This window comes from Oncorhynchus mykiss, chromosome 22, assembly GCF_057628025.1.
Source record: "Oncorhynchus mykiss isolate SJ-2025 chromosome 22, ASM5762802v1, whole genome shotgun sequence".
NCBI classification, from domain to species: domain Eukaryota; kingdom Metazoa; phylum Chordata; class Actinopteri; order Salmoniformes; family Salmonidae; genus Oncorhynchus; species Oncorhynchus mykiss.
Window position 1 is genome coordinate 42,758,017 of NC_143043.1, and position 25,541 is coordinate 42,783,557.

Sequence of the window (25,541 nt, forward strand, 5' to 3'; positions counted from 1 at the left end):
CTACTGCTTGGCCCTCAGCTCCAGCAGTGCGTCTACAATCTTCTGCTTCCCCACCTCGGGGTGGCGCTCTGACAGCGCGGCCATCAGCGTATTGAAGCTGCCTATGGTTGTCCTCTTTTGGATGCTGAGCTGCAGGGGCTGGAGAGAGAAACGCCAGATGAGAGCAGAGATCAAAGACATGGGAGAGAGACAAGGATTATGGGCAAAACAATTTGGGAGCAATCCACGCATTGCAACATATTGAAAACAAATCATATTTATATCTACAATCCCTGATTACAAACCAAAACAATAACAAAACTGTAGAGAAACGTTCTACCATTGGTAGGAAGAGTCCTGTCCCCCTAACCTTCAGTCAAGTGGTAGTCTAGGTGTTGTCTTGTAGTCTAGGTGTTGTCTTGTAGTCTTGGGGGCCTGGGGCGTCTCCAGATAGCCCTGTCTTTGTGCTGGCTGTGGAACCTGACTGCTGCTGTTGGGTTTGCCCCCTGGTCCTGACTCTGACCCTGGCTCCCAGTGTTGCTGGGTCAGTGGATGTGAACGACATGCACAGTTTGTCCCGGCATACTGTACCCGTCCATCTCACGCACTGCACTCTCAGCCACCTTTGGACCACTCATGGTCACTTTGGCAACTCTGACAGGAACAGAGAACGTAGGTGAAAACATTGACATGTAATCCATTCGTTCTTGTGGAGGGTTAAAGCCCTTGTGAATACAAAAGTCTTTCTGCTATTGATCTAGTTGTAATTATGTTGACATCTTTGTGTAACAACAGTTACAGTGCCTTGCGAAAGTATTCGGCCCCCTTGAACTTTGCGACCTTTTGCCACATTTCAGGCTTCAAACATAAAGATATAAAACTGTATTTTTTTGTGAAGAATCAACAACAAGTGGGACACAATCATGAAGTGGAACGACATTTATTGGATATTTCAAACTTTTTTAACAAATCAAAAACTGAAAAATTGGGCGTGCAAAATTATTCAGCCCCCTTAAGTTAATACTTTGTAGCGCCACCTTTTGCTGCGATTACAGCTGTAAGTCGCTTGGGGTATGTCTCTATCAGTTTTGCACATCGAGAGACTGAAATTTTTTCTCATTCCTCCTTGCAAAACAGCTCAAGCTCAGTGAGGTTGGATGGAGAGCATTTGTGAACAGCAGTTTTAAGTTCTTTCCACAGATTCTCGATTGGATTCAGGTCTGGACTTTGACTTGGCCATTCTAACACCTGGATATGTTTATTTTTGAACCATTCCATTGTAGATTTTGCTTCATGTTTTGGATCATTGTCTTGTTGGAAGACAAATCTCCGTCCCAGTCTCAGGTCTTTTGCAGACTCCATCAGGTTTTCTTCCAGAATGGTCCTGTATTTGGCTCCATCCATCTTCCCATCAATTTTAACCATCTTCCCTGTCCCTGCTGAAGAAAAGCAGGCCCAAACCATGATGCTGCCACCACCATGTTTGACAGTGGGGATGGTGTGTTCAGGGTGATGAGCTGTGTTGCTTTTACGCCAAACATAACGTTTTGCATTGTTGCCAAAAAGTTCAATTTTGGTTTCATCTGACCAGAGCACCTTCTTCCACATGTTTGGTGTGTCTCCCAGGTGGCTTGTGGCAAACTTTAAACAACACTTTTTATGGATATCTTTAAGAAATGGCTTTCTTCTTGCCACTCTTCCATAAAGGCCAGATTTGTGCAATATACGATTGATTGTTGTCCTATGGACAGAGTCTCCCACCTCAGCTGTAGATCTCTGCAGTTCATCCAGAGTGATCATGGGCCTATTGGCTGCATCTCTGATCAGTCTTCTCCTTGTATGAGCTGAAAGTTTAGAGGGACGGCCAGGTCTTGGTAGATTTGCAGTGGTCTGATACTCCTTCCATTTCAATATTATCGCTTGCACAGTGCTCCTTGGGATGTTTAAAGCTTGGGAAATCTTTTTGTATCCAAATCCGGCTTTAAACTTCTTCACAACAGTATCTCGGACCTGCCTGGTGTGTTCCTTGTTCTTCATGATGCTCTCTGCGCTTTTGACGGACCTCTGAGACTATCACAGTGCAGGTGCATTTATACGGAGACGTGATTACACACAGGTGGATTGTATTTATCATCATTAGTCATTTAGGTCAACATTGGATCATTCAGAGATCCTCACTGAACTTCTGGAGAGAGTTTGCTGCACTGAAAGTAAAGGGGCTGAATAATTTTGCACGCCCAATTTTTCAGTTTTTGATTTGTTAAAAAAGTTTGAAATATCCAATAAATTTCGTTCCACTTCATGATTGTGACCCACTTGTTGTTGATTCTTCACAAAAAAAATACAGTTTTATATCTTTATGTTTGAAGCCTGAAATGTGGCAAAAGGTCGCAAAGTTCAAGGGGGCCGAATACTTTCGCAAGGCACTGTATGTAGTTTCAGTCTACACTGAGATTGTTGCTGCCTGATAGTTCTCAAACCAGAGCATTACTTCTCCCTGTAAAATTGGACAGACAGTGAACTTTTATTAGGATCTTCTGCTCTCTGGTGGCCACATTACTCACACTTTCCCAATTCCATTCTTTACTTGATTCCTCACATCCTATCTCCTTGCTTCCTTTAAAACAGAATTGGAGAAGAAGGCCAAAGGGGAGGGACCTTGGACCTTCTCCAAAACAGTCTCAAGGAATTGAGAAAATATTAATTGAGTAAGAGACATCGTCTCATACTGAGGCTTACCTCCGTTACATCACAGGGTAGGCATAGGAAGGAGCTCTGATCCTTCTCCTTTTCCCTAATGTCTCCTAAAGGAAAATATAAATGAATGTTTAAACACTTCTTATGAACGTGTTGTGTTTGTGTTATGAATGTGTTATGAATGTGTTATCCTTATGTACCTACCGATAGGTAGTGTTAGCGAAACATCAAATTCAGCTATATTCAAATACTGAACTACGACCCAATCCCAAACGATGCACTTTGAAACACTTGAAACTCAAACATCTGTGTATGGAAAATCTTCTGTCCGTCATGCAGCTTTTTCCACTACCCAAATACTTGCCATTTTCACCCTCCTCCAAGACCACAGCCAGACCTCCTTCCTTCAGTGCCCCACCTTCAGGCCCAAGGTCCTCCGCTGCCGTGTACCATGCCTCGCTGGAGTTGTGGTCTTTGGTTCCACCTGTTGAGTGTGAGAGTTAGTAAATCCAGGTGGATCTGAACCAGCTCTGAGAACACTCTGGAACACCATAGTGCAACGCATTGCATGTTCATTCATTCAACATGTCCATGGATGAGTGAATAGGTCTCGTTACCTGGCCCCCCGGTTGGCCACAGGCTGCTTTGGGAGGAGGATGACTGCCTTCCCAGACCTGCTTCCCTCAGTCTCCGGGTGGACCACTGGACCTTTCCCCCTATAGGACCCTCCTGTCCTAAGAACCGATGAAAGAGACTGGGACACCAGTCTGTTTAACTCTCCCTCTTCTTCACCACCTATACTGACGTCCTCTACGCGAATATCCCCTACCTGAAACTACTGGGATCTCCTATCTGAGGCACTGGAGGATAAAAATAATAAAATTTCAACAACAGCCAACTCGATTCATTTATTTATTTATTCATCCATTCATTCTTTAATTCATTAATATACCTACCCAGACAGAGCATTTCCCAAAGACTCGTCAATTATCTGACTGCATAGTACAACCCTAAATGTACTGAGAGGAAGGAGGGGTACCAGAGGATGCTCAACTGTAGGGTGGATGTAGATGGTCCCCGAGGTGATCTTCTGTGAGTCGACAGACAGGAGTCTGAGCTGGTCGCGGGGTACCCGACAGGACCTGTCTCATCTCTCTGTCGTCCACCTTCAGGACCTTCGACACCTTCTGGTGGAGTCTGGTGTGCACTGAGACTGATCCATCTTGGTTTCGCCTAGTGGGGGTGTCTCGTTTGAATCAGGTGTCCCCTCATTTACTTGCTTCATACATGAGAACAATCCCATCCTAATCCATAACACTGTGATAGTTAACATTGTTATTTGCTGGCTCGTACCTCGAGGCCTCCTCCTCATGAGCTAGGATCCCAGGGCAGTTGTAGTAAATCCAATCACAGTACTCGCTGCAGTCTCCTGTGCAGGAAGACACTATACTGCCTTCAGGTGGCGCCGCCTCCTCTGCTCCTATGGGCTGCCCAGTGCTTCCCTTGGTGACCACGAGTGACAGTGAGTCGTCACAGTCCGGCTCCGCTGACTGGCTGGTGTTGATGCTGGTGTTGGTGGTGTTGTTACACAGTGGTGCAACTTTCACTGGGGATGGGTCCCCCCCAGGTTTTATCAATGGAATGTGATACAAACAAGGCACTGGTGTGCTTTAGGACCATGCGTACTCCTCAGAGAGGTCGGGGAGGCTGTTTGGAGTGTTTATCTGACACACATTTTTATAATAATAATAATGTCTCCCCACTTCGAAAACCAAAGTTGCACCCCTGTTGTTACACTCAGTGCGGTCCATCCTAGTGCTGTTGAAACTAAAGTTCTCTGGAGGAGTCTCCTGGTCCAACATGGGGAAGTCTGCCGTCTGGTCGTGCATGGACATGGAGATGACCATGGACTCATTGGTCATGGATGGCAGACAGGCTCTGCATCTCCAGCTCCATATCCAGAGAGAAGCTAGCCTGAGCTGACGGGTCCTTACACACCACCAAACTACTGCTGTTGCCATCCTGCCACCCTCCTTCCTCCCACAGCTGAGACAGCAGCTGGACCTAGGTGCAGTGCCCGTCCTGTCGGCCTGGAGAATCCTCTGTGGCTCCAATATGGCCGCCACTGGTATCACCACAGGCTGACTGGAAGCTGTCCTGTAGGCTGACTAGACAGCCCACTGCTGGGGTAGTGAAGGGCTGCTGAGGCTGACAGGCCCTGAACTGCGGCACTGTTCCTGCTGCCACCTGGTGGTAGACTGTCTGGACTCCTCCGTGCCCTGAACAGTTGAACAGATTTAGATCTTCTTTCATGTTGTTGGGAAGAGGAACAAAATAACATGGTTGTATCAAAATAAAGAAACAATGAAGCTGAAGCAAAACAACTTTGATGCTGTTGTGATGAAATCAATGTCCCTTCGTGGGATTAATGAAGTCCTCCTCCTCCTCCTACTACTAGTACTACTACCGCTACTACAACTACTACTACTTCTACTACTACTTCTACTGCTACCACACCTACTACTGTCTACTACTACTACTACTACTACTACTGTCTATTACTACAACTACTACTGTCTACTGCTACTACTTCTACTACTACTTCTACTGCTACTACAACTACTACTGTCTACTACTACCACTACTACTACAACTTCTACTGCTACTACAACTACTACTGTCTACTACTACCACTACTACTACAACTACTCCTGCTACTACAACTACTACTTCTACTACTAATGTCTACTACTACTACTACTACTTCTACTACTACTACCATCTACTACTACTACTAGCACTACTACTACTTCTACCACTACTGTCTATTACTACTACTAGTACTACTACTGTCTATTACTGTTACTACTACTACTATTTCTACCGCTACTACTACTATTACTACTTCTACTACTACTGTCTACTACTACTACTACTACTACTTCTACTGCTACTACTACTACTACTTCTACTACTACTGCTACTACTACTACTACTACTACAACTACTACTACTGCAACTACCACTACTATTACTACTGCTACTACTACCACTACTATGACAACTACTCCTACTACTGTCTATTACTACTACTACTGTATATTATTACTACTACAACTACTACTACTGCTACCGCTACTACTACTACCGCTACTACTACTACCACTACTACCGCTACTACTACTACCGCTACTACTACTACCGCTACTACTACTGCTACTACTACTACTACTACTACTTCTACTACTGTCTACGACTACTGTCTTCTACTACTACTACTACTAATACTTTCTACTACTACTGTCTACTACTACTACTCCGGCTCCTCCTCCTCCTACTGTCTACTCCTCTTCCTCTTCGTCCTCTCCCTCCTACACCTTCTCCTCCCCCTCCTCCTACTGTCTACTCCACCTCCTACTTCCTCTCCTCTTCTACTACTACTGTCTACTACTCCTCCTCCTCCTACAACTACACCTCCTCCTCCTCCCTCTCCTACTCCTTCCACGACTACTGTCTACTCCTCCTGCTTCGTCTCCCCCTCCGCCTCCCTATCCTCCTCCTCATACTAATCCTTCTTCTCCTACCCTCCTCTTCCTCCCCCCCTCTCCTCCTCCTCCTCCCCCTCCTCCTACAACTACTCCTCCTCCTCCCCTCCTCCTCTGCCTCCTACTCCACCTCCTCCTCCCCTCTTCCTCCTCCTCCCCTCCTCCTCCTACTACTCCTTCCCCTCCTCCTCGTCTCCTCCCCCTCCTCCTCCTACTCCTCCTCCTCCCATCCTCCTCCTCCTCTTCTCCCTCCTACTCCACCTCCTCCTCCTACTACTACTCCTCCCCCTCCTTCTCCCCCTCCTCCTCCTCTCCTCCCACAGTTTATATTTGATAAATGTTATCAAATATAAACTGTTATAAAAGTATAAGAAAATTATTAATTGAGTGAAATATACAGAGTAACGTGAGTATGGTATGTAGGCTATTCTTCCTTAAGGATAATTAAACCTGGGTTAAAACAGAAAATAGTTCAAAGTCAAGCAGAGCCATAACTCAAGCAGAGCCATTACGTTTCACATAAACCAGTTGTCTGGCTACTTCCAGAGCAGGATGCCTCTGCAGAAGCTGATGGAATACTCCTTCCTCTGTGGAGAAGAAAGTTGAGGGGAAGGACAACTAATCCGTTGCTCAGTTTTACTGAGTCTATAGTAAGTAGGCTATGTCAATAGAATTAATATTTTACAGTCATTTGGTATCACTAGGTAGGGATTCTATACAACTGTTTAGAATATAATGACACAAGTGGGAGCTTTCGTTCTTGTGTTGCTCTGTAATACATTTGTAATACATTTCCTGGTCCCTGCTGTACTTTGTATAAACTTCCTGTCCTCTACAGGCAGGGATAAGTACCAACCCAGCAGCTTGGGGTCAGCTCCTGGAAACGGGTGACATTCACCAGGTCAAACACAGACCTGTAAACGTACGGAGTTAGGCCTACGTTGCATCCCGATTCTCCAAACTACATACTCTAAATGGGTTGGACATAATATTATTTATTTTGTATTAAAATGGCCTAGCTCAAGTTAAAAAGTGAACATGCATTCCATTGGTTATGAGATTGGTGTTGTAAGAGGAAGCATCCTTCTTGTGCTTATTACTTTGAATAGTGTGTTTTGAACATTTTGAAGCGATTCCCGTTGATTTACCAGCCAAGTTGTTCATTGCATTTTGAAACCCACGTTGGTAAGGCACAATATCCATCTGGATCACCCCTGATGCATAGGGGATCTATGACATAGGCCTAACTGCAGTGGTATAGTTGGGGGTATACTCCGTGTACCCATTTATTTTTCAGTGGGCATTGCATATACTCAATTCTTAATCCCCACTGATATGTATCAAAGTAGTGTCGTGGAGGTATATGCCGTATCAATTAATAGGGCTGATTGGAACGTTTAGCTTAAAAGGTTGCTAAATTCTTGTTTATTCACATTTTATTCACACCAATGTACACACGGCAGTAGGTCTATGTGTGATGATTCCAAAATTCTATTTGCGGGAAAACACCGTTCTAAAATGAGCACCACACATGCACGAGGGTTTCAGGGACAGATATGTAATTCTACTTAGAAAGAGAGGGGATTTAAAGATTCAACAACTATTATGGTTTGCTAATATTATTAGGATAATGCCTTTGGGTGCTAGACAATACGAAAAGTTGAAAGAAAACCAATAGAACAGGAGAACACATGAGTAAGTCCTTGTAAAAATAATTGCCTCCACGTTTCTATGGTGGGATTTTGTCTATAGGCTACTTTGAAACAAGGTAAGACATGCCTCATAACAGGAAGTAAAACGTCCAGGTTTCGAACAATTAAGGAACAGGAAAAATATAGCGATGCTAATGATAGGTCTAACTGTCTTCTGGTAGATGGAATGGCTTATTAAATGTTAAACAACCCATTAAACGTTAACTAGCTACAAAATAGTCAACCTGTCAGAATGATACCGTGGTTATTTACGTCAATCCAGGGGCCATTTCTTTGGCATACGCCATCTCATGCGTACGCTACAAAAATACAGCTAATCAAGTGCTAGGTGCCTGCACACTTGAATTAAATAATTATTAGATTTTTCCCAGACCTCAAGTGGTCTCCTGATGTGGTTTAACTCGTGTGTAGTCTTTAACATTCTGTAAACTCCCTTGTCTTAAGGGTAAAAAATGACCGCCTTCACTAAAGCCCTAAAATGAAGCTGCTTGATTGAATTTTAACACCCAAATCTATTTTGCGTGAAGAATCAACCTGTCATTCATCACAAACCTGCATTTTATTGAAGGGAAACAATAACAGTCTTGAACTTTTTTGGCAGCATAGTGATAAATTCTTATATACTGTACAATGAGGAATTCATCTACAAAATACTAGTCTTCTCCCATTTTTTTGAACCATTGCCCCCACCCACAAGGTGTATAAACAACAATAAGAAATAAGAATAAAATAAGATAATAGATACAAAACAAAAACCTGAAGAAAATAAATAAATCAACTCTAATTAGCACATGTAGGACAGTATGCAGTGTGTGTCCATGGACAGTGCAGATGAATGCAGCCTCAGGTGGATCAGGACAAGATTCAGCCCCCTGAACAGCTTTCAGAAGCGCTGCAGAGGCTGCTGTGCGGGGGAGGCGCTCCCTTCTTTGAATGTGTGGGGTTGCAAATGCCTTTCCCAGCTGTTCCAGGAACACCCTCCTCTTGTTCCGCTTATAAGGCATCCAGGTAGGGTTGATCTTGTTCCATATCACAAAGGCAATGTGGGGCCAGCGGGCAGTCATCCTCCTGCAGCTGTAAGTTACAATCACCTTGTCCAGGTTGTCCACGCCTCCTTAGTTTTGGTTGTAGTCCAGGATGATGGCTGTTTTGTGCAGTGCGCTCTTTGGGAGGTAAGAAACTAGAGTGATGGTGGAGGTGAAGGCAAACTTTGATGAGAAGGCCTCTCTCCCCCTTGTTGAGATTAGTACAGGGGGGAGCTCAGGCTTGTTCTTTCTAACTGTGCCAACCATGGTGATCTTCCTCTTCAGGAGCTGCTGGCTGAGTTCAATCTCAATTTCTCATTGTGTGTGTGTGTGAATGTGTGTGAGTGTGTGTGTGTGTGTGTGTGTGTGTGTGTGTGTGTGTGTGTGTGTGTGTGTGTGTGTGTGTGTGTGTGTGTGTGTGTGTGTGTGTGTGTGTGTGTGTGTGTGTGTGTGTGCGTGCGTGCGTGCGTGCGTGCGTGTGTGCGTGCGTGTGTGTCTTTGTGGTTTTTGCGGTGTGTAAATTATTTTATAACTGCTGGGTCAAAATGACCCTAAGACAATCTTTGTACCCTGGTGGTGTACAGCTTTCATGAAAATATGAACAAAGGCGATGGTTAACTTTTTCTAATTTTGGGGTCACTCTAGGAGAAGTCATCAAATTTCAAGTTAAAAAATATAATTGAGGTTTTCTAAAAATGTTCTCTAAAAAATTAAAAGCTGAAATAAATCCTTCTCTCTACTATTATTCTGACATTTCACATTCTTAAAATAAAGTGGTGATCCTAACTGACCTAAGACAGGGAATTTTTAAGAATGTGAATTGCCAGAAAAATAGTAGAGAGAAGGATTTATTTCAGCTTTTTTTTAATTTTATCACATTCCCAGTGGGTCAGAAGTTTACATACACTCAATTAGTATTTGGTAGCATTGCCTTTAAATGGTTTAACTTGGGTCAAACATTTTGGGTAGCCTTTCACAAGCTTCCCACAATAAATTGGGTGAATTTTGGCCCATTTCTCCTGACAGAGCTGGTGTAGGCCTCCTTGCTCGCACACGCTTTTTCAGTTCTGCCCACAAATTTTCTATGGGATTGAGGTCAGGGCTTGGTGATGGCCACTCCAATACCTTGACTTTGTTGTCCTTCAGCCATTTTGCCACAACTTTGGATGTATGCTTGGGGTCATTGTCCATTTGGAAGACCCATTTGCGACCAAGCTTGAACTTCCTGACTGATGTCTTGAGATGTTGCTTCAATATATCCCCATAATTTTCCTCCCTCATGATGCCATCTATTTTGTGAAGTGCACCAGCCACTTCACAAAATTGGTTGGGAAAGTTGGGATGGTGTTCTTCAACTTGCAAGCCTCCTCCTTTTTCCTCCAAACATAACGATGCTCATTATGACCAAAAAGTTCTATTTTTGTTTCATCAGACCAGAGGACATTTCTCCATGTGCAGTTGCAAACCGTAGTCTGGCTTTTTTATGGTGGTTTTGGAGCAGTGGCTTCTTCCTTGCTGAGCGGCATTTCAGGTTATGTCGATATAAGACTCATTTTACTGTGGATATAGATACTTTTGTACCTGTTTCCTCCAGGATCTTCACAAGGTCCCTTGCCGTTGTTCTGGGATTGATTAGCACTTTTCGCACCAATGTACATTAAACAGAACGCGTCTCTTTCATGAGCGGTATGACGGCTGGGTGGTCCCATGGTGTTTATACCTGCATACTATTGTTTGTATAGATGAATGTGGTACCTTCAGGCATTTGGAAATTGCTCCCAAGGATGAACCAGACTTGTGGTCTACATTTTTTATTTTGATTTCCCCATGATGTCAAGCAAAGAGGCACTGAGTTTGAAGGTAGTCCTTGAAATACATCCACAGGTACACCTGCAATTGACTCAAATAATGTCAATTATCAGAAGCTTCTAAAGCCATGACATCATTTTCTGGAATTTTCCAAGCTGTTTAAAGGCACAGTCAACTTCTTGTATGTAAACTTCTGACCCACTGGAATTGTGATACAGTGAATTATAAGTGATATAATCTGTCTGTAAACAATTGTTGGAAAAATTATTTGTGTCATGCACAAAGTAGATGTCCTAATCGACTTTCCAAAACTATAGTTTGAAAAATTAGTTTTAATGACTCCAACCTAAGTGTATGTGAAGTTCCGACTTCAACTGTATTTATATTAAAAAAAAAAAGGATTTATATACACTGCTCAAAAAAATAAAGGGAACACTAAAATAACACATCCTAGATCTGAATGAATGAAATATTCTTATTAAATACTTATTTCTTGACATAGTTGAATGTGCTGACAACAAAATCACATAAAAAATATCAATGGAAATCAAATTTATCAACCCATGGAGGTCTGGATTTGGAGACATCCTCAAAATGAAAGTGGAAAACCACATTACAGGCTGATCCAACTTTGATGTAATGTCCTTAAAACAAGTCAAAATGAGGCTCAGTAGTGTGTGTGGCCTCCACGTGCCTGTATGACCTCCCTACAACGCCTGGGCATGCTCCTGGACAGTCTGTGGTGCAACTTAGCGTTGGTGGATGGAGCGACATGATGTCCCAGATGTGCTCAATTGGATTCAGGTCTGGGGAACGGGCGGGCCAGTCCATAGTATCAATGCCTTCCTCTTGCAGGAACTGCTGACACACTCCAGCCACATGAGGTCTAGCGTTGTCTTGCATTAGGAGGAACCCAGGGCCAACCGCACCAGCATATGGTCTCACAAGGGGTCTGAGGATCTCATCTCGGTACCTAATGGTAGTCAGGCTACCTCTGGCGAGCACATGGAGGGCTGTGCGGCCCCCCAAAGAAATGCCACCCCACACCATGACTGACCCACCGCCAAACCGGTCATGCTGGAGGATGTTGCAGGCAGCAGAACGTTCTCCACGGCGTCTCCAGACTGTCACGTCTGTCACATGTGTTCAGTGTGAAAAACCTCATCTGTGAAGAGCACAGGGCGACAGTGGTGAATTTGCCAATCTTGGTGTTCTCTGGCAAATGCCAAACGTCCTGCACGGTGTTGGGCTGTAAGCACAACCCCCACCTGTGGACGTTGGACCCTCATACCACCCTCATGGCGTCTGTTTCTGACCGTTTGAGCAGACACATGCACATTTTTGGCCTGCTGGAGGTAATTTTGCAGGTCTCTGGCAGTGCTCCTCCTGCTCCTCCTTGCACAAAAGCGGAGGTTGCGGTCCTGCTGCTGGGTTGTTGCCCTCCTACGGCCTCCTCCACGTCTCCTGATGTACTGGCCTGTCTCCTGGTAGCGCCTCCATGCTCTGGACACTACACTGACAGACACAGCAAACCTTCTTGCCACAGCTCGCATTGATGTGCCATCCTGGATAAGCTGCACTACCTGAGCCAGTTGTGTGGGGAGTAGACTCCGTCTCATGCTACCATTAGAGTGAAAGCACCGCCAGCATTCAAAAGTGACCAAAACATCAGCCAGGAAGCATAGGAACTGAGAAGTGGTCTGTGGTTATCACCTGCAGAACCACTCCTTTATTGGGGGTGTCTTGCTAATTGCCTATAATTTCCACCTGTTGTCTATTCCATTTGCACAACAGCATGTGAAATTTATTGTCAATCAGTGTTGGCAGTTTAATTTCACAGAAGTGTGATTGACTTGGAGTTACTTGGAGTTTGACTTGGAGTGTTGTTTAAGTGTTCCATTTATTTTTTTGAGCAGTGTATATTTTTTGCTAAGAAAAACTTTTTTGGGGGGGGGTGGCATGCTGCCATTTGGGGAATCTTGATGTACAGTGTGCTTTTACTTTAATCAGCAAAAATATAGGTGGAAACGGTACAAGAACTAGATCTGGAACTGAAAGTGCTAGTAAAGCCAGTTTGGTTGTTTGACCGACAGGTATTTCATATTTACAGGAGGGGGAGCAGGAAACTGCCTAGTCGCAGCTATTCAGCAGCCTTGCAATCAGCGGTGGTGGAGTGGCCGTACCAGGCTGTAATGCAGTCCAACAGTATGCTCTTGATGGTGTTCCTGTAGACCACTGTGAAGGCCTCCTGAGGTTGAAGAGTCTGGTGTGTGTCTGTGTGTCCACTAGGTAAAGTATGTTGTGCAATACAGGATTAAGGGCAGTGTGACAGCTCCTTGAGAGAGATCAGGATTGGGTCTAATCAGGGGGTTCATGTGAAGATCAACATCTCACTCTCTCTACAGTGCCTTGCGAAAGTATTCGGCCCCCTTGAACTTTGCTACTTTTTGCCACATTTCAGGCTTCAAACATAAAGATATAAAACTGTATTTTTTTGTGAAGAATCAACAACAAGTGGGACACAATCATGAAGTGGAACGACATTTATTGGATATTTCAAACTTTTTTAACAAATCAAAAACTGAAAAATTGGGCGTGCAAAATTATTCAGCCCCCTTAAGTTAATACTTTGTAGCTCCACCTTTTGCTGCGATTACAGCTGTAAGTTGGGGTATCTCTCTATCAGTTTTGCACATCGAGAGACTGACATTTTTTCCCATTCCTCCTTGCAAAACAGCTCGAGCTCAGTGAGGTTGGATGGAGAGCATTTGTGAACAGCAGTTTTCAGTTCTTTCCACAGATTCTCGATTGGATTCAGGTCTGGACTTTGACTTGGCCATTCTAACACCTGGATAGGTTTATTTTTTAACCATTCCATTGTAGATTTTGCTTCATGTTTTGGATCATTGTCTTGTTGGAAGACAAATCTCCGTCCCAGTCTCAGGTCTTTTGCAGACTCCATCAGGTTTTCTTCCAGAATGGTCCTGTATTTGGCTCCATCCATCTTCCCATCAATTTTAACCATCTTCCCTGTCCCTGCTGAAGAAAAGCAGGCCCAAACCATGATGCTGCCACCACCATGTTTGACAGTGGGGATGGTGTGTTCAGCTGTGTTGCTTTTACGCCAAACATAACGTTTTGCATTGTTGCCAAAAAGTTCAATTTTGGTTTCATCTGACCAGAGCACCTTCTTCCACATGTTTGGTGTGTCTCCCAGGTGGCTTGTGGAAAACTTTAAACGACACTTTTTATGGATATCTTTAACTTCTTGAATCTACTTGAGACGCACATGTCCCAAGTAGGCACCTGGAAATGCAAATGCGCTACGCTAAATGCTAAATGTACTCGTTAAAACTCAAACCTTGATCAAAATTCACAAGCAGGGTATTAAATTAAAGCTACACTCGTTGTGAACCTAGCCAGCAAGTCAGATTTTTAAAATGCTTTTCGGCGAAAGCATCAGAAGCTATTATCTGATAGCATGCACCCCCCAAAATGCCAGCTCGACACGTAAACAACAGATTTTGCGATAGACGGCGCTACCCAAAACGCAGAAATAAAATATAAAACATTCATTACCTTAGACGAGCTTCTTTCTTGGCACTCCTATATGCCCCATAAACATCACTATTGGGTCTTTTTTTCGTTTAAATCGGTCCATATATACCCAAAATAGCTTTGTATTGAAGTAGTGTCATTCAGAAAAATTCATCGTTTTTAAACGCTGCGTAATTTTTTAAAATTAAAAAAGTCGACGATAAACTTTCACAAAACACTTCGAAATCCTTTTGTAATCCAACTTTAGGTATTAGTAAACGTTTATAATCTATCAAAACGATTACAGGGCGATGTCTCTTCAATAGGTCCTCACTTCAAAAACAATGCAATCTGATCTCTCCTTGAACTGCATCCGGGTGAAGACTGGAAAACTTGGGGTCAGACAGATGGATTTTCCAACAATTAATTCGATTGAAAATTAGTACAATGGCGCCATCGTGCGGAATTTGTATGAAGTGCAGGCAAATTTCCATTAAATTCTGTTGTCCTTTAACAACTGGTGGAAGTGACTTATGGAAATTATTTTTTGCTTTCAGAGAGCAGTTTTTCTTGCGTTTTTCAATGAAACACACGCTCTGTTATAGTCACAGCCGTGATTTAACCAGTTTTATAAACTTCAGAGTGTTTTCTATCCACACATACTAATCATATGCATATACTATATTCCTGGCATGAGTAGCAGGACGCTGAAAAGTTGCGCGATTTTTAACAGAATTTTCAAAAAAGGGGGGGGTAGATCTAACAGGTTTTAAGAAATGGCTTTCTTCTTGCCACTCTTCCATAAAGGCCAGATTTGTGCAATATACGACTGATTGTTGTCCTATGGACAGAGTCTCCCACCTCAGCTGTAGATCTCTGCAGTTCATCCAGAGTGATCATGGGCCTCTTGGCTGCATCTCTGATCAGTCTTCTCCTTGTATGAGCTGAAAGTTTAGAGGGACGGCCAGGTGGTAGATTTGCAGTGGTCTGATACTCCTTCCATTTCAATATTATCGCTTGCACAGTGCTCCTTGGGATGTTTAAAGCTTGGGAAATCTTTTTGTATCCAAATCCGGCTTTAAACTTCTTCACAACAGTATCTCGGACATGCCTGGTGTGTTCCTTGTTCTTCATGATGCTCTCTGCGCTTTTAACGGACCTCTGAGACTATCACAGTGCAGGTGCATTTATACGGAGACTTGATTACACACAGGTGGATTGTATTTATCATCATTAGTCATTTAGGTCAACATTGGATCATTCAGAGATCCTCACTGAACTTCTGGAGAGAGTTTGCTGCACTGAAAGTAAAGGGGCTGAATAATTTTGCACGCCCAATTTTTCAGTTTTTGATTTGTTAAAAAAGTTTGAAATATCCAATAAATGTCGTTCCACTTCATGATTGTGTCCCACTTGTTGTTGATTCTTCACAAAAAAATACAGTTTTATATCTTTATGTTTGAAGCCTGAAATGTGGCAAAAGGTCGCAAAGTTCATGGGGGCCGAATACTTTCGCAAGGCACTGTACCTACGTATGTTCCTGTATTCTACTCACTCGTATTTAAATCCAGCTAATAGACCGCATTTCATCATTAGTTTTGTTTCATGAAATAATACAAAAATCTGCATATAATCCAAAGAAAAAACTTTGTGTTGTCCCAAACGCCAAGGCCTCAAATAGCTTATTTTAGTCTCAAAAATAGGAATTTCCTGTTACAATGTGACATCCACAGGAGGTTGGTGGCTCCTTAATTGGGGAGGACGGGTTTGGGGTAATGGCTCGAGTGGAACACGTGGAATGGTATCAAATACATGGTTTCTATGTATTTGATGCCAATTCATTAGCGTTGTTCCAGCCATTATTATGACCCGTCCCTCCCCAGCAGCCTTCCCTCAGCAGCCTCCCCTCAGCAGCCTTCCCCAGCAGCCTCCCCTCAGCAGCCTCCCCTCAGCAGCCTTCCCTCAGCAGCCTTCCCTCAGCAGCCTTCCCTCAGCAGCCTTCCCCCAGCAGCCTCCCCTCAGCAGCCTCCCCTCAGCAGCCTTCCCCAGCAGCCTTCCCTCAGCAGCCTTCCCTCAGCAGCCTCCCCTCAGCAGCCTTCCCCAGCAGCCTCCCCTCAGCAGCCTCCCCTCAGCAGCCTTCCCTCAGCAGCCTTCCCTAAGCAGCCTTCCCTCAGCAGCCTTCCCTCAGCAGCCTTCCCCCAGCAGCCTCCCCTCAGCAGCCTCCCCTGAGCAGCCTTCCCCAGCAGCCTTCCCTCAGCAGCCTTCCCTCAGCAGCCTTCCCTCAGCAGCCTTCCCCCAGCAGCCTCCCCTCAGCAGCCTCCCCTCAGCAGCCTTCCCTCAGCAGCCTTCCCTCAGCAGCCTTCCCTCAGCAGCCTTCCCTCAGCAGCCTTCCCCCAGCAGCCTCCCCTCAGCAGCCTCCCCTCAGCAGCCTTCCCCAGCAGCCTTCCCTCAGCAGCCTTCCCTCAGCAGCCTTCCCCCAGCAGCCTCCCCTCAGCAGCCTCCCCTCAGCAGCCTTCCCTCAGCAGCCTTCCACAGCAGCCTTCCCCCAGCAGCCTCCCCTCAGCAGCCTCCCCTCAGCAGCCTTCCCTCAGCAGCCTTCCCTCAGCAGCCTTCCCCCAGCAGCCTCCCCTCAGCAGCCTCCCCTCAGCAGTCTTCCCTCAGAAGCCTTGCCTCATTACCAGTGGAGGCTGCTGAGGGGAAGACGACTCATAATATTTTATGGAACGGAGTCAATGGAATGGCATTAAACCATGAGTTTGATGTATTTGATACCATTCCTCTCCAGCCATTACCACGAGCCAGTCCTCCCCAATTAAGTTACATTGTTAAAATGTTACTATAAAACTCTTCTAAACCAGGAACCACTCTGAGTCAGATTAGGGTGTGTTTCTTACCGCTCCTACTGCATTGAAAGCAGCAAACTGCAGTGAGTCCTGGCCCTGTGACTAAAACCTCTATATGCATTAGCTGCCTGTCCCACATCTTGTTTTTCAGAGAGAGGATCAATAAGTCACTTTGGATTTAGTCATTAGCTGCCTGTATGGTCAAATGTATGTTGATGGACCGTCCATTTAGTTTGTGCACACTGTCATAAATTGCTCTCTAAGCGTTTTTCCGACCGTCTTTTCACCACAAAGTATGACTGTATATAGGTGAGAGAAACCATGGGTGATATTTGACTCTGACTCTGCTGATTGTGATTAGTGGGCCAGTTCTATTTGGCAAATCTGAGTTCAAATAGTATTTGAAATATTTTAAATACTGTGAGCATTTGCTCTAGCTGGCCTGTAGTGCCAGATGGGCTCTGTTTCGAGTTTTAGGGATATTCGGTTGGTGTATTAAGCCAGGCAAGCTCAATCGAGCACAGATAAAGTATTTAAAATGATTTCAAATACTATTTGAACCCAGGTCTGCTATCTGGCCTGCACTAAGATTTCCAGGGAGGATTGAAGATGGTGGGGCTGAAGGTTAAGTGGCTTTCTAAGAGTGGATATTTCCACAGTGATGTGACATCTGATCAGACTCAATCTGATCAGTGCATCCTCAGTAAGTGGATCAAGCTCATCAAATAGGGATCAGTGCTAAATCCTGATTGGGAGAGAGGGAGAGTGAGGGGGAGGAAAGACTTGCATTATTAGAAAGAGAGATTTACAGGGAAGGAAGGTACGTACATTGATAAGACTTTGGTAATCAATTTCTGAAAATAAACTAGATTCTATTTATTCACTATTGAATTTGTGGTCTTATTTTTTGAGTAGGCCTGGCCTACCACTGCAGTGATTATAGTCAACTGTTCAGTTAAAAAACTACCCCTCACTCATCTATTTTACATACAAAAGTGCAACTGTTCTTCCCATGTGGTTCACAGAGTGCTGATGTCCAGGACCTCAGAGTATATTTTGAAAGTTGTAGGCTAGTGTGACGGTATGTAGTGTATGTTATATAGGACGTCGGTACTCTCCTTCTGAGGTGAAAATATATAATTGAAACTCGATGTCTTGACATACATAGCCTAACATCTGTGTCTAGATTTTGAAACACAAGGGTGAGAACTGAGAGTGTAGCAGAGTTGATTAAATAAACATCAGTTATGACAGAGTGATGCTCCATACCTTCAGCGTAGGCAGACTCACAGTCAGCGACCCAAATGGCACCCTATGGGTCCTGGTCGATAGCAGTGCACTATATAGGGAAAAGGGTGCCATTTGCAATGCTGACACAATGGGCTCTCCAGCCAACCCTAGTAGCTGTCCAGGTGCAGTTGATGTCAGGGCTGTGCGAGTCCCACTGGGGCCTTTAACAGCATTGAGAAGCACTCTTCTCTCTTTTCTCTGCCAATCGATGGAGATTCAGCGAGAGAGAGAGATGAAGAAATAGTGTGTGAGAGAAAGAGAGCAGCGAGCCAGACAAGTGATGGAGGGCCTACCCATCTCTGGCCCTGATACACTTTGAGCTTTTAGAGAGCACTGGAATACTGAAGAATAAAGAGCTGGACAGGTTCAGAGGGCCTCCATCAACAGTCAGTAGCTAGTGAACATATAGGCAAATGGATAAGATTCCACCAACCGCACCATTGAACGCATAGTGGTGGTGGAGGGAGCGTATCAATAGAATAAAACTTCAAGAGGATATGTAGATCTAGTTTAAAACTTAATCTCCCTTCTGAACTATTCCTTACTGAAGTAGACCAGCTGTAGTTTGTGATTGGTCTCTGTTGAAAAGGTAGTATTAGTAACAGAATCACGATCTGTAAATCACTCCTTTGTCCTTAACAGCTCTATGTAATCCTAGTGAGTTTTTACACTCGACTGAGGAAAGCATGAATCTTTAATTCATAGAAATATTTAATATACAGGTTGCATTCTTGTTACGTATTGGCAGGTTGACTTGTTTACTGCGTCATTTTATAAAAAATATGCCATGAATATGCTAGTACTGTATTTAAAAAGATGGTATTTTCAAGACTACTGTAATGTAAACCAACTCATGAAAATGCATTTAGCTGAACAGCAGCTAATGTTTGTCCTTGTACAGGCTTAGCTAATGTTTGTCCTTGTACAGACTCAGCCAATGTTTGTCTTTGTACAGACTCAGCTAATGTTTGTCCTTGTACAGACTCAGCTAATGTTTGTCCTTGTACAGACTCAGCTAATGTTTTTCCTTGTACAGACTCAGCTAATGTTTGTCCTCGTACAGACTCAGCTAATTTTTGTCTTTGTACAGACTCAGCTGTGTGTCCTTGTATAGACTCAGCTAATGTTTGTCCTTGTACAGACTCAGCTAATGTTTGTCCTTGTACAGACTCAGCTGTTTGTCCTCGTACAGACTCAGCTAATGTTTGTCTTTGTACAGACTCAGCTGTGTGTCCTTGTATAGACTCAGCTGTTTGTCTTTGTACAGACTCAGCTACTGTTTGTCTTTGTGCAGACTCAGCTAATGTTTGTCCTTGTACAGACTCAGCTAATGTTTGTCCTTGTACAGACTCAGCTACTGTTTGTCCTTGTACAGACTCGGCTACCGTTTGTCTTTGTACAGACTCAGGGAACACTCAACTCCTACGCAGAGTTAAAACTAGCCTGCTTGAAGAATAATCCAACTTTCAAGAATCCTTTGGACATGTCATCCTAGCCTAAAAAAAAAATGAGCAAAACAAACTCACTGCTTTCATAAATTTTACTGCAAGAGGTCTTTATCTCTGTGGGTGAATTTGTGTGTCACCACTGTGCAGACATAAAAACACAAATCAAACATAAACAAGGACATGTACAGGTAGAAAAGGTGTAATTCATGAGAGCATGAGGATCAATGATTAATCTGTACATTGTAACAATTGCCACTGATTTCCAGGGAGTCCTGCCATAGTAGTCAGTATTGCTAAACCATTTGCAATAGGAGAGTAGACGGTAATCTTTAACAAAGGAAATATCAAAACTGGAGAAGGAAAAAACAGGGAAAAAAGGTGACTTGTCAGTAATTAGCAAAGCCAATCACTTCAGTGCAGAACATCAGTTTAGTCCCAAATGGCACCCTATTTCCTATGTAGTGCACTATTTTTTACCAGGGTCCTGGATAAAAGTAGTGCACTATAGGGAATAGGGTGCCATTTGGTAACGGAGCCTGTGTGAGGATGAGGAGGAGCGGGAACAGGGAACGACAAAACAGATCAGTCCACCGGAAGTGAAGCAGAAAGAAGAGTTTATTGTACCCAGTACAGATCATTATAAACTTTGCAGTGTAAAGGTACACATTGTGAAGAGGGAGAGAAGGTGAAGCCTACACAAGTTCAGACAACCCTTGGTCAGGTCAGGGTAGAGACTAGAGGTGGATACTTACATCTCTTAACTGTCTGTATTGGCACCCTATTTTATATATAGTGCACTACTTTTGACCAGGGCTCTTTTCAAAAGGTAGTTCACTATATAGGAAATAGGGTGCCATTTGGGATCCCCCCCCCCTTTAAATAACTAGGCAAGTCAGTGAAGAACAAATTCTTATTTACAATGATGGCCTACCCCGGCCAACGCTGGGCCAATTGTGCACCGCCCTATGGGACTCCCAATCACGGCCAGATGTGATACTACCTGGATTCGAACCAGGGACTGTAGTGACACCCCTTGCACTGAGATGCAGTGCCTTAGACCAATGCACCACACTGAATGGAACCCAAGTCACACTACTTCTTTATAACTAATACTATTTTCTCGCTCTTCATCCTACCATTTCACTCACCAATAACGGCCTCTAAAAAGAAAACGATCTGCTAATCACGTCACAGGGATACATGAGTTATAGGCAGAACTATACAGGCTTATACAATAAAATCAGATGCAGCCTTAGCAAAAATATATATTTATATAAGTTTGTCTTTTTCCCCCCATTTAAGAAACAAACAAAATGCAGAGAACTTTCACAATTTGTCTTCTTTGTCCAGAGTAAAGTCATATGTTAGTGGACAGTTTGTTTGAATACACTGTCATGCAAAGAGAAGCAGAGGTCTCTTGTTGACAACCTGCAATTGGTAGAAAGAGGACTCCAGGGAAAGGTGTGTAATTCCACACCTTCGCATGCAATGTCCTGAAAGATGCCATCCTGGTGCATTTAAGAATCTAGTACACTCACTGCCGCGGAAACATCAAGCACCCAATAAAATGAGAAAAAAAAAAAGAGCTATAACCTTAGGTTTGTAAAAATTCTAAATCTCTGGGAAAAATAGACAGAGTTGTCCCTTTTTGGAAAATGAAAGATTCCTGCAGGGGATTTATTGTTTGAGGTGGAATGCTGATTAGTTACAACCTTTAGGAAATATAAGTAGTTTATGAAAAAAAAATCAATGTTGTGGAGTGTCAGTAGAAATGAGAATGGACAACAAGACAGAGTCTGCATCCTAAATGACACCCTATTCAGTGCACTACTTTTGACCAGAGCCACATGGGTTTTGTAAAGGAGTGCATAGGGTCATTCCAGACGCAGCAACAGTGCTCCGAGCAACAGTACTCCGAGCTAGTCTGGCTACTCACTGGTAACCTCAGCTAACCCAGCACAAACATTCATTACACTGGATAAATACACAGCTGGGGCAGCATTAAAAACAAAGGTCACTGGTCTGAGGAATCCATCCATGGAAACCATAGAATATCCTATTGGGCTGGAGTACTACAGATCTAAATCCTTAACCAATCGTAGACTAGACAGCATTATTTTCTATACCAAGTCTACAGAAACCAACAGGTATGTAGGTTTCTTTATAAATATTCAAATATTACTATTTTTTTTTTTGCAACTTAAAGCCCTTGCTTACACAGATCTTATTGTTACTATGTGGCAGAAAAATACATATTTATTGGGGACCAAAAAGGCAACTACAGAATAGTGCTTTATTTATAGATACTTTTGTCAGAATTAACTTTTAATATAATTATTTTAGAAAAAGCAGATTGTCCAAAATCAGAACTGTTACAATTCTTGCAGTCTACACAGAGATCTAGCGGTCTGTCCTCCGGCATGCTGCCATAATAACACGGCCCCTGGTCCATTACTTCCTCTTCGTCTCCATAGCAATGACACCAGTTCACCTTGAGTTGAGAGTTGGCGGAGCCACTGAAGTCCATAACACCCTTACTTCCACGGTCTCTCTTGGTACTATAGATGATGCCAAGGAACGTGGTTGGTGCAGGTTTCTCCTCAGTCGTTTTATGGGGAGGGTTATGTTAATCCGTAAGTGGGCAGGATTGGAGGAGTAACTTAGCGGAGAGAGGGAGGTTTCGGGTTCAGGTTTGATCCAGTTTCTTGCTCAGCCTCAGCAGTCGGAGCTTGATCTCTGGGTTGGGTTTAGGAGCAGTGGGGGGGACAGTCAGTACCCGTAGGGTAGAACTACACACTGCTCCCCAGAGTCCACCAAGTAAGGGGTGTTCTTGTAGTGGGTGAGGGGCAGGGTGTCATCATCCACCCCAACGCAGGGCAGGCTGTCTGGGTCGGCCTTCAGGTTGGGCCTCTGGTTGTCAGGGAAGGCCATGGAGAACAGGGCCTCAGGGTCGCACACAAACTTGTACACGTACCTCTCGCCAGCAACCTGGAAAGGACCAATCGGAGAAGAGCAAGTTAGTTAGATCCACAGAATCAAATAGAACACAATAGTTCTAACATGATATATTATGGATCTCTATGGCTGCATCACCCTCCAAGGTTGTATTCAAATGAGCCAAGGAAGCATCAGGCTGTTGCTGAGGAAAAATGGGGAAGGATAGAAAGGGTGAACCTGCCTTTACCTTCTGCATGATTCCCTTCTCGTAGTAGTAGCGCAGAGAACGACTCAGCTTGTCATAGTTCATGGCTGGCCTGTTCTTCTGGATGCCCCAGCGGCGAGCCACCTGAAGACGCCAGACAGAAAACACTAAATCAGTCACAATGCCTGATTGAACATCTCCTTTTTATTTAAAATAAAAATAAAAAATTGAGGGATTGAATGAGTACACCGACTTTTAAAAGTCCTGAACTACTACTAGGACCAGGGCAAGGAACTGACCCCTAAAAAGTCATTTGTAAGAGAATCTGTCAAGTTCATCAACAACAAAAAAATATTTAAACATTTCCAACTGACCTCTTCTGGCTCAATGAGTTTGAACTCCATGCCCCGGCCTGTCCAGGCAATGAAGTGACCGTTGGCCGGGTCATCCAATAGGGTGACCAGAAACTGCCAGAGCTGCAGAGAGCCACGCCGCTGGTAGGGTGGGCCATCACGGTACACTGAGGGCTCCTGCTTGACCTTCCCTGTGGTTGGGGGGAAGGGGGAGTGAGCACTGTACTCTGGAGCAGCCTGGCCATCTAGCATGTCAGACAAATTTAAATTTTATTTTTACAGAGTTGGGAATTTTTACAGGGACCTCAATTACCACAATACTTAGGTGCCGATACAATATGTATTACGATTCAATAATGTGACTTTATTGCCATTCCATGGTCCGAACATATTCCACACCATGTGTCTGCTGCAGATGGACAAGAGAGCCATGAGAAAATATATGTTGACCAGTCATGGAAATAAAAGAGCTGATAATAAAATTGGCTCCGTATTTTAAAAGGAGAACAAGCTATGAAGGAAAAATACTGGAGTTTTGGTGCAGGTACAGCCAACTAGCACAAAAAGGATATTAAGATAGTTTTGACTATCAATGTCTAACTTTGGCATTAGTGCAAAATGTTAATTATCTGGCTAATCATGGGGGCCTCAAGGGGAGAAATGGGCCGTGTGGGAGTCTCAATTATAATGAACTAGCGAGTTAAAATTGCTAGTCCACCCGACAGTTAGCTACAGTGTGGTGACACATTCCTATGAGCTGTGGACTGTGAAGGGGCGCAGGCTACTCATTTTGCACCCGCCTGCCATCTCTGCTGCTCAAAGGAGACTTTCTACAGTTCTCCTCTCTAGTCAGTGATGCAACAGACATAGTAATAATCCTGTCCTTTCAAATGCTGCCAGCAGCTGAGTAGAGACGGAGTCCCCTGTGATGCTTGTAAAGCACCCCCCCCCCCCCCAACCCCCCCAAGGACAGGATAAACCCCATGCTGCTCAAATACCTCTCGCCCGGCCCAAGGACGGGACAAGCCTGTTCCTAATGTAAAGTATTTTCTTACCTTCAAGTCTGTCAGGAACCACGCAGGTATCATCATAGTACAGGTGAGGCTCTCTGTCAAAGGAGAAACCTGTGATTGGAAGAGAGAGATTAGCTAGTCAGGGGAGGGCATGGGAACACAGCCTACATTTAGCTGTGGAGGCCAGCTACTATATCCAGGGAGACTAAACTGCTCACAAAGCAATATAGCCAGGTAGCGTCACAAGAGTGGGAAATGATGTTGTGCTAACATGATGCAGACAGCAGTGCTGCGGAGAGGTGTTGAAACAGTGAAAACAGGCCTCATTGATAGATGCAACATCTCAAGAGACGTCATTCTAATGTTGACTTGTACCTTGCAGCATGTCCTATTCCCCAACCACGCAGCACTTTATAACCTCTCAATAAGTCACAACTAGAGAGGCAACAGCTACCAGTAAGCCCTCGTAACATTTTTATTGCGAGAGCTTTGAGTAGGATTTCCTATGTATTTATTACAGAGGAATTAAACTTGAAACATGCCACTGCTAAGATGGAAATGGATACTTACTTTCATGGTTGTTTTGGTAGAAGGTCCCGGCTCTTCCAAATGTAGACTGACAGATAGGCACTTCTAACAGAGGGAGGACGAGACAACATATCAACATCGACCTCTAACAGGAGTATATTTAGAACACTGCTCTGCTTGCACGCTAGTAAAAGGAGATTGTACATACAAGCAGTATCCATTTACGGATACGTTCCGTCTCTGTCTATGTACCCATTCCCATGGTTGTTGACATGAGGATGAACACGATACATTCTTCAACTCTTATCAACCTGCCGCTGCAGCACTTCCTCTATTATACAACTGACTTTGACCTAGCAACCAATCAGCTGGGCTGTAGATGTCCACTAGCCAACCCACATCAAATCATGACAAATCACATTATGCCTGGCTGGTCCCCATAGGGTCAAGCCCCACCCCCCGATCTGCTGAGTTGGAAAAGCCCCCACGGCCCCACTCCACCCCTCGGTTTCCTGTCCTCTCCTAAGGATCAGATCTTTATCACACTTTAGGGCCATATTTACAAAGCATTTACACTAGTATTCTCAAGTTTGGGCTAGTTAAAGCATCATGGATCCTCT

At 44.0% G+C, this 25,541-nt stretch overlaps 1 protein-coding gene and 1 pseudogene across 5 annotated transcripts in view; both read right to left on the minus strand.

Moving 5' to 3' along the window:
• Window positions 1-22,412, minus strand: LOC149972865 (uncharacterized; annotated as a pseudogene).
• LOC110501819 (ETS translocation variant 5) overlaps window positions 20,483-25,541 on the minus strand; it is a 19,042-nt gene continuing 13,983 nt past the window's right edge. For 2 of the 5 annotated variants that reach the window (XM_090216107.1, XM_036959235.2), the window contains exons 9-13: window positions 24,964-25,026; window positions 24,436-24,504; window positions 23,402-23,625; window positions 23,064-23,171; window positions 20,483-22,873 (exon numbers count right to left, since the gene is read on the minus strand). In XM_090216107.1, the coding sequence (XP_090072233.1) occupies window positions 22,655-22,873; window positions 23,064-23,171; window positions 23,402-23,625; window positions 24,436-24,504; window positions 24,964-25,026 (683 nt within the window). In that variant the 3' untranslated portion in view covers window positions 20,483-22,654. The remainder of the gene's footprint in view (window positions 22,874-23,063; window positions 23,172-23,401; window positions 23,626-24,435; window positions 24,505-24,963; window positions 25,027-25,541) is intronic. The other 3 variants (XM_036959238.2, XM_036959237.2, XM_036959236.2) reach the window with 3 other exon arrangements.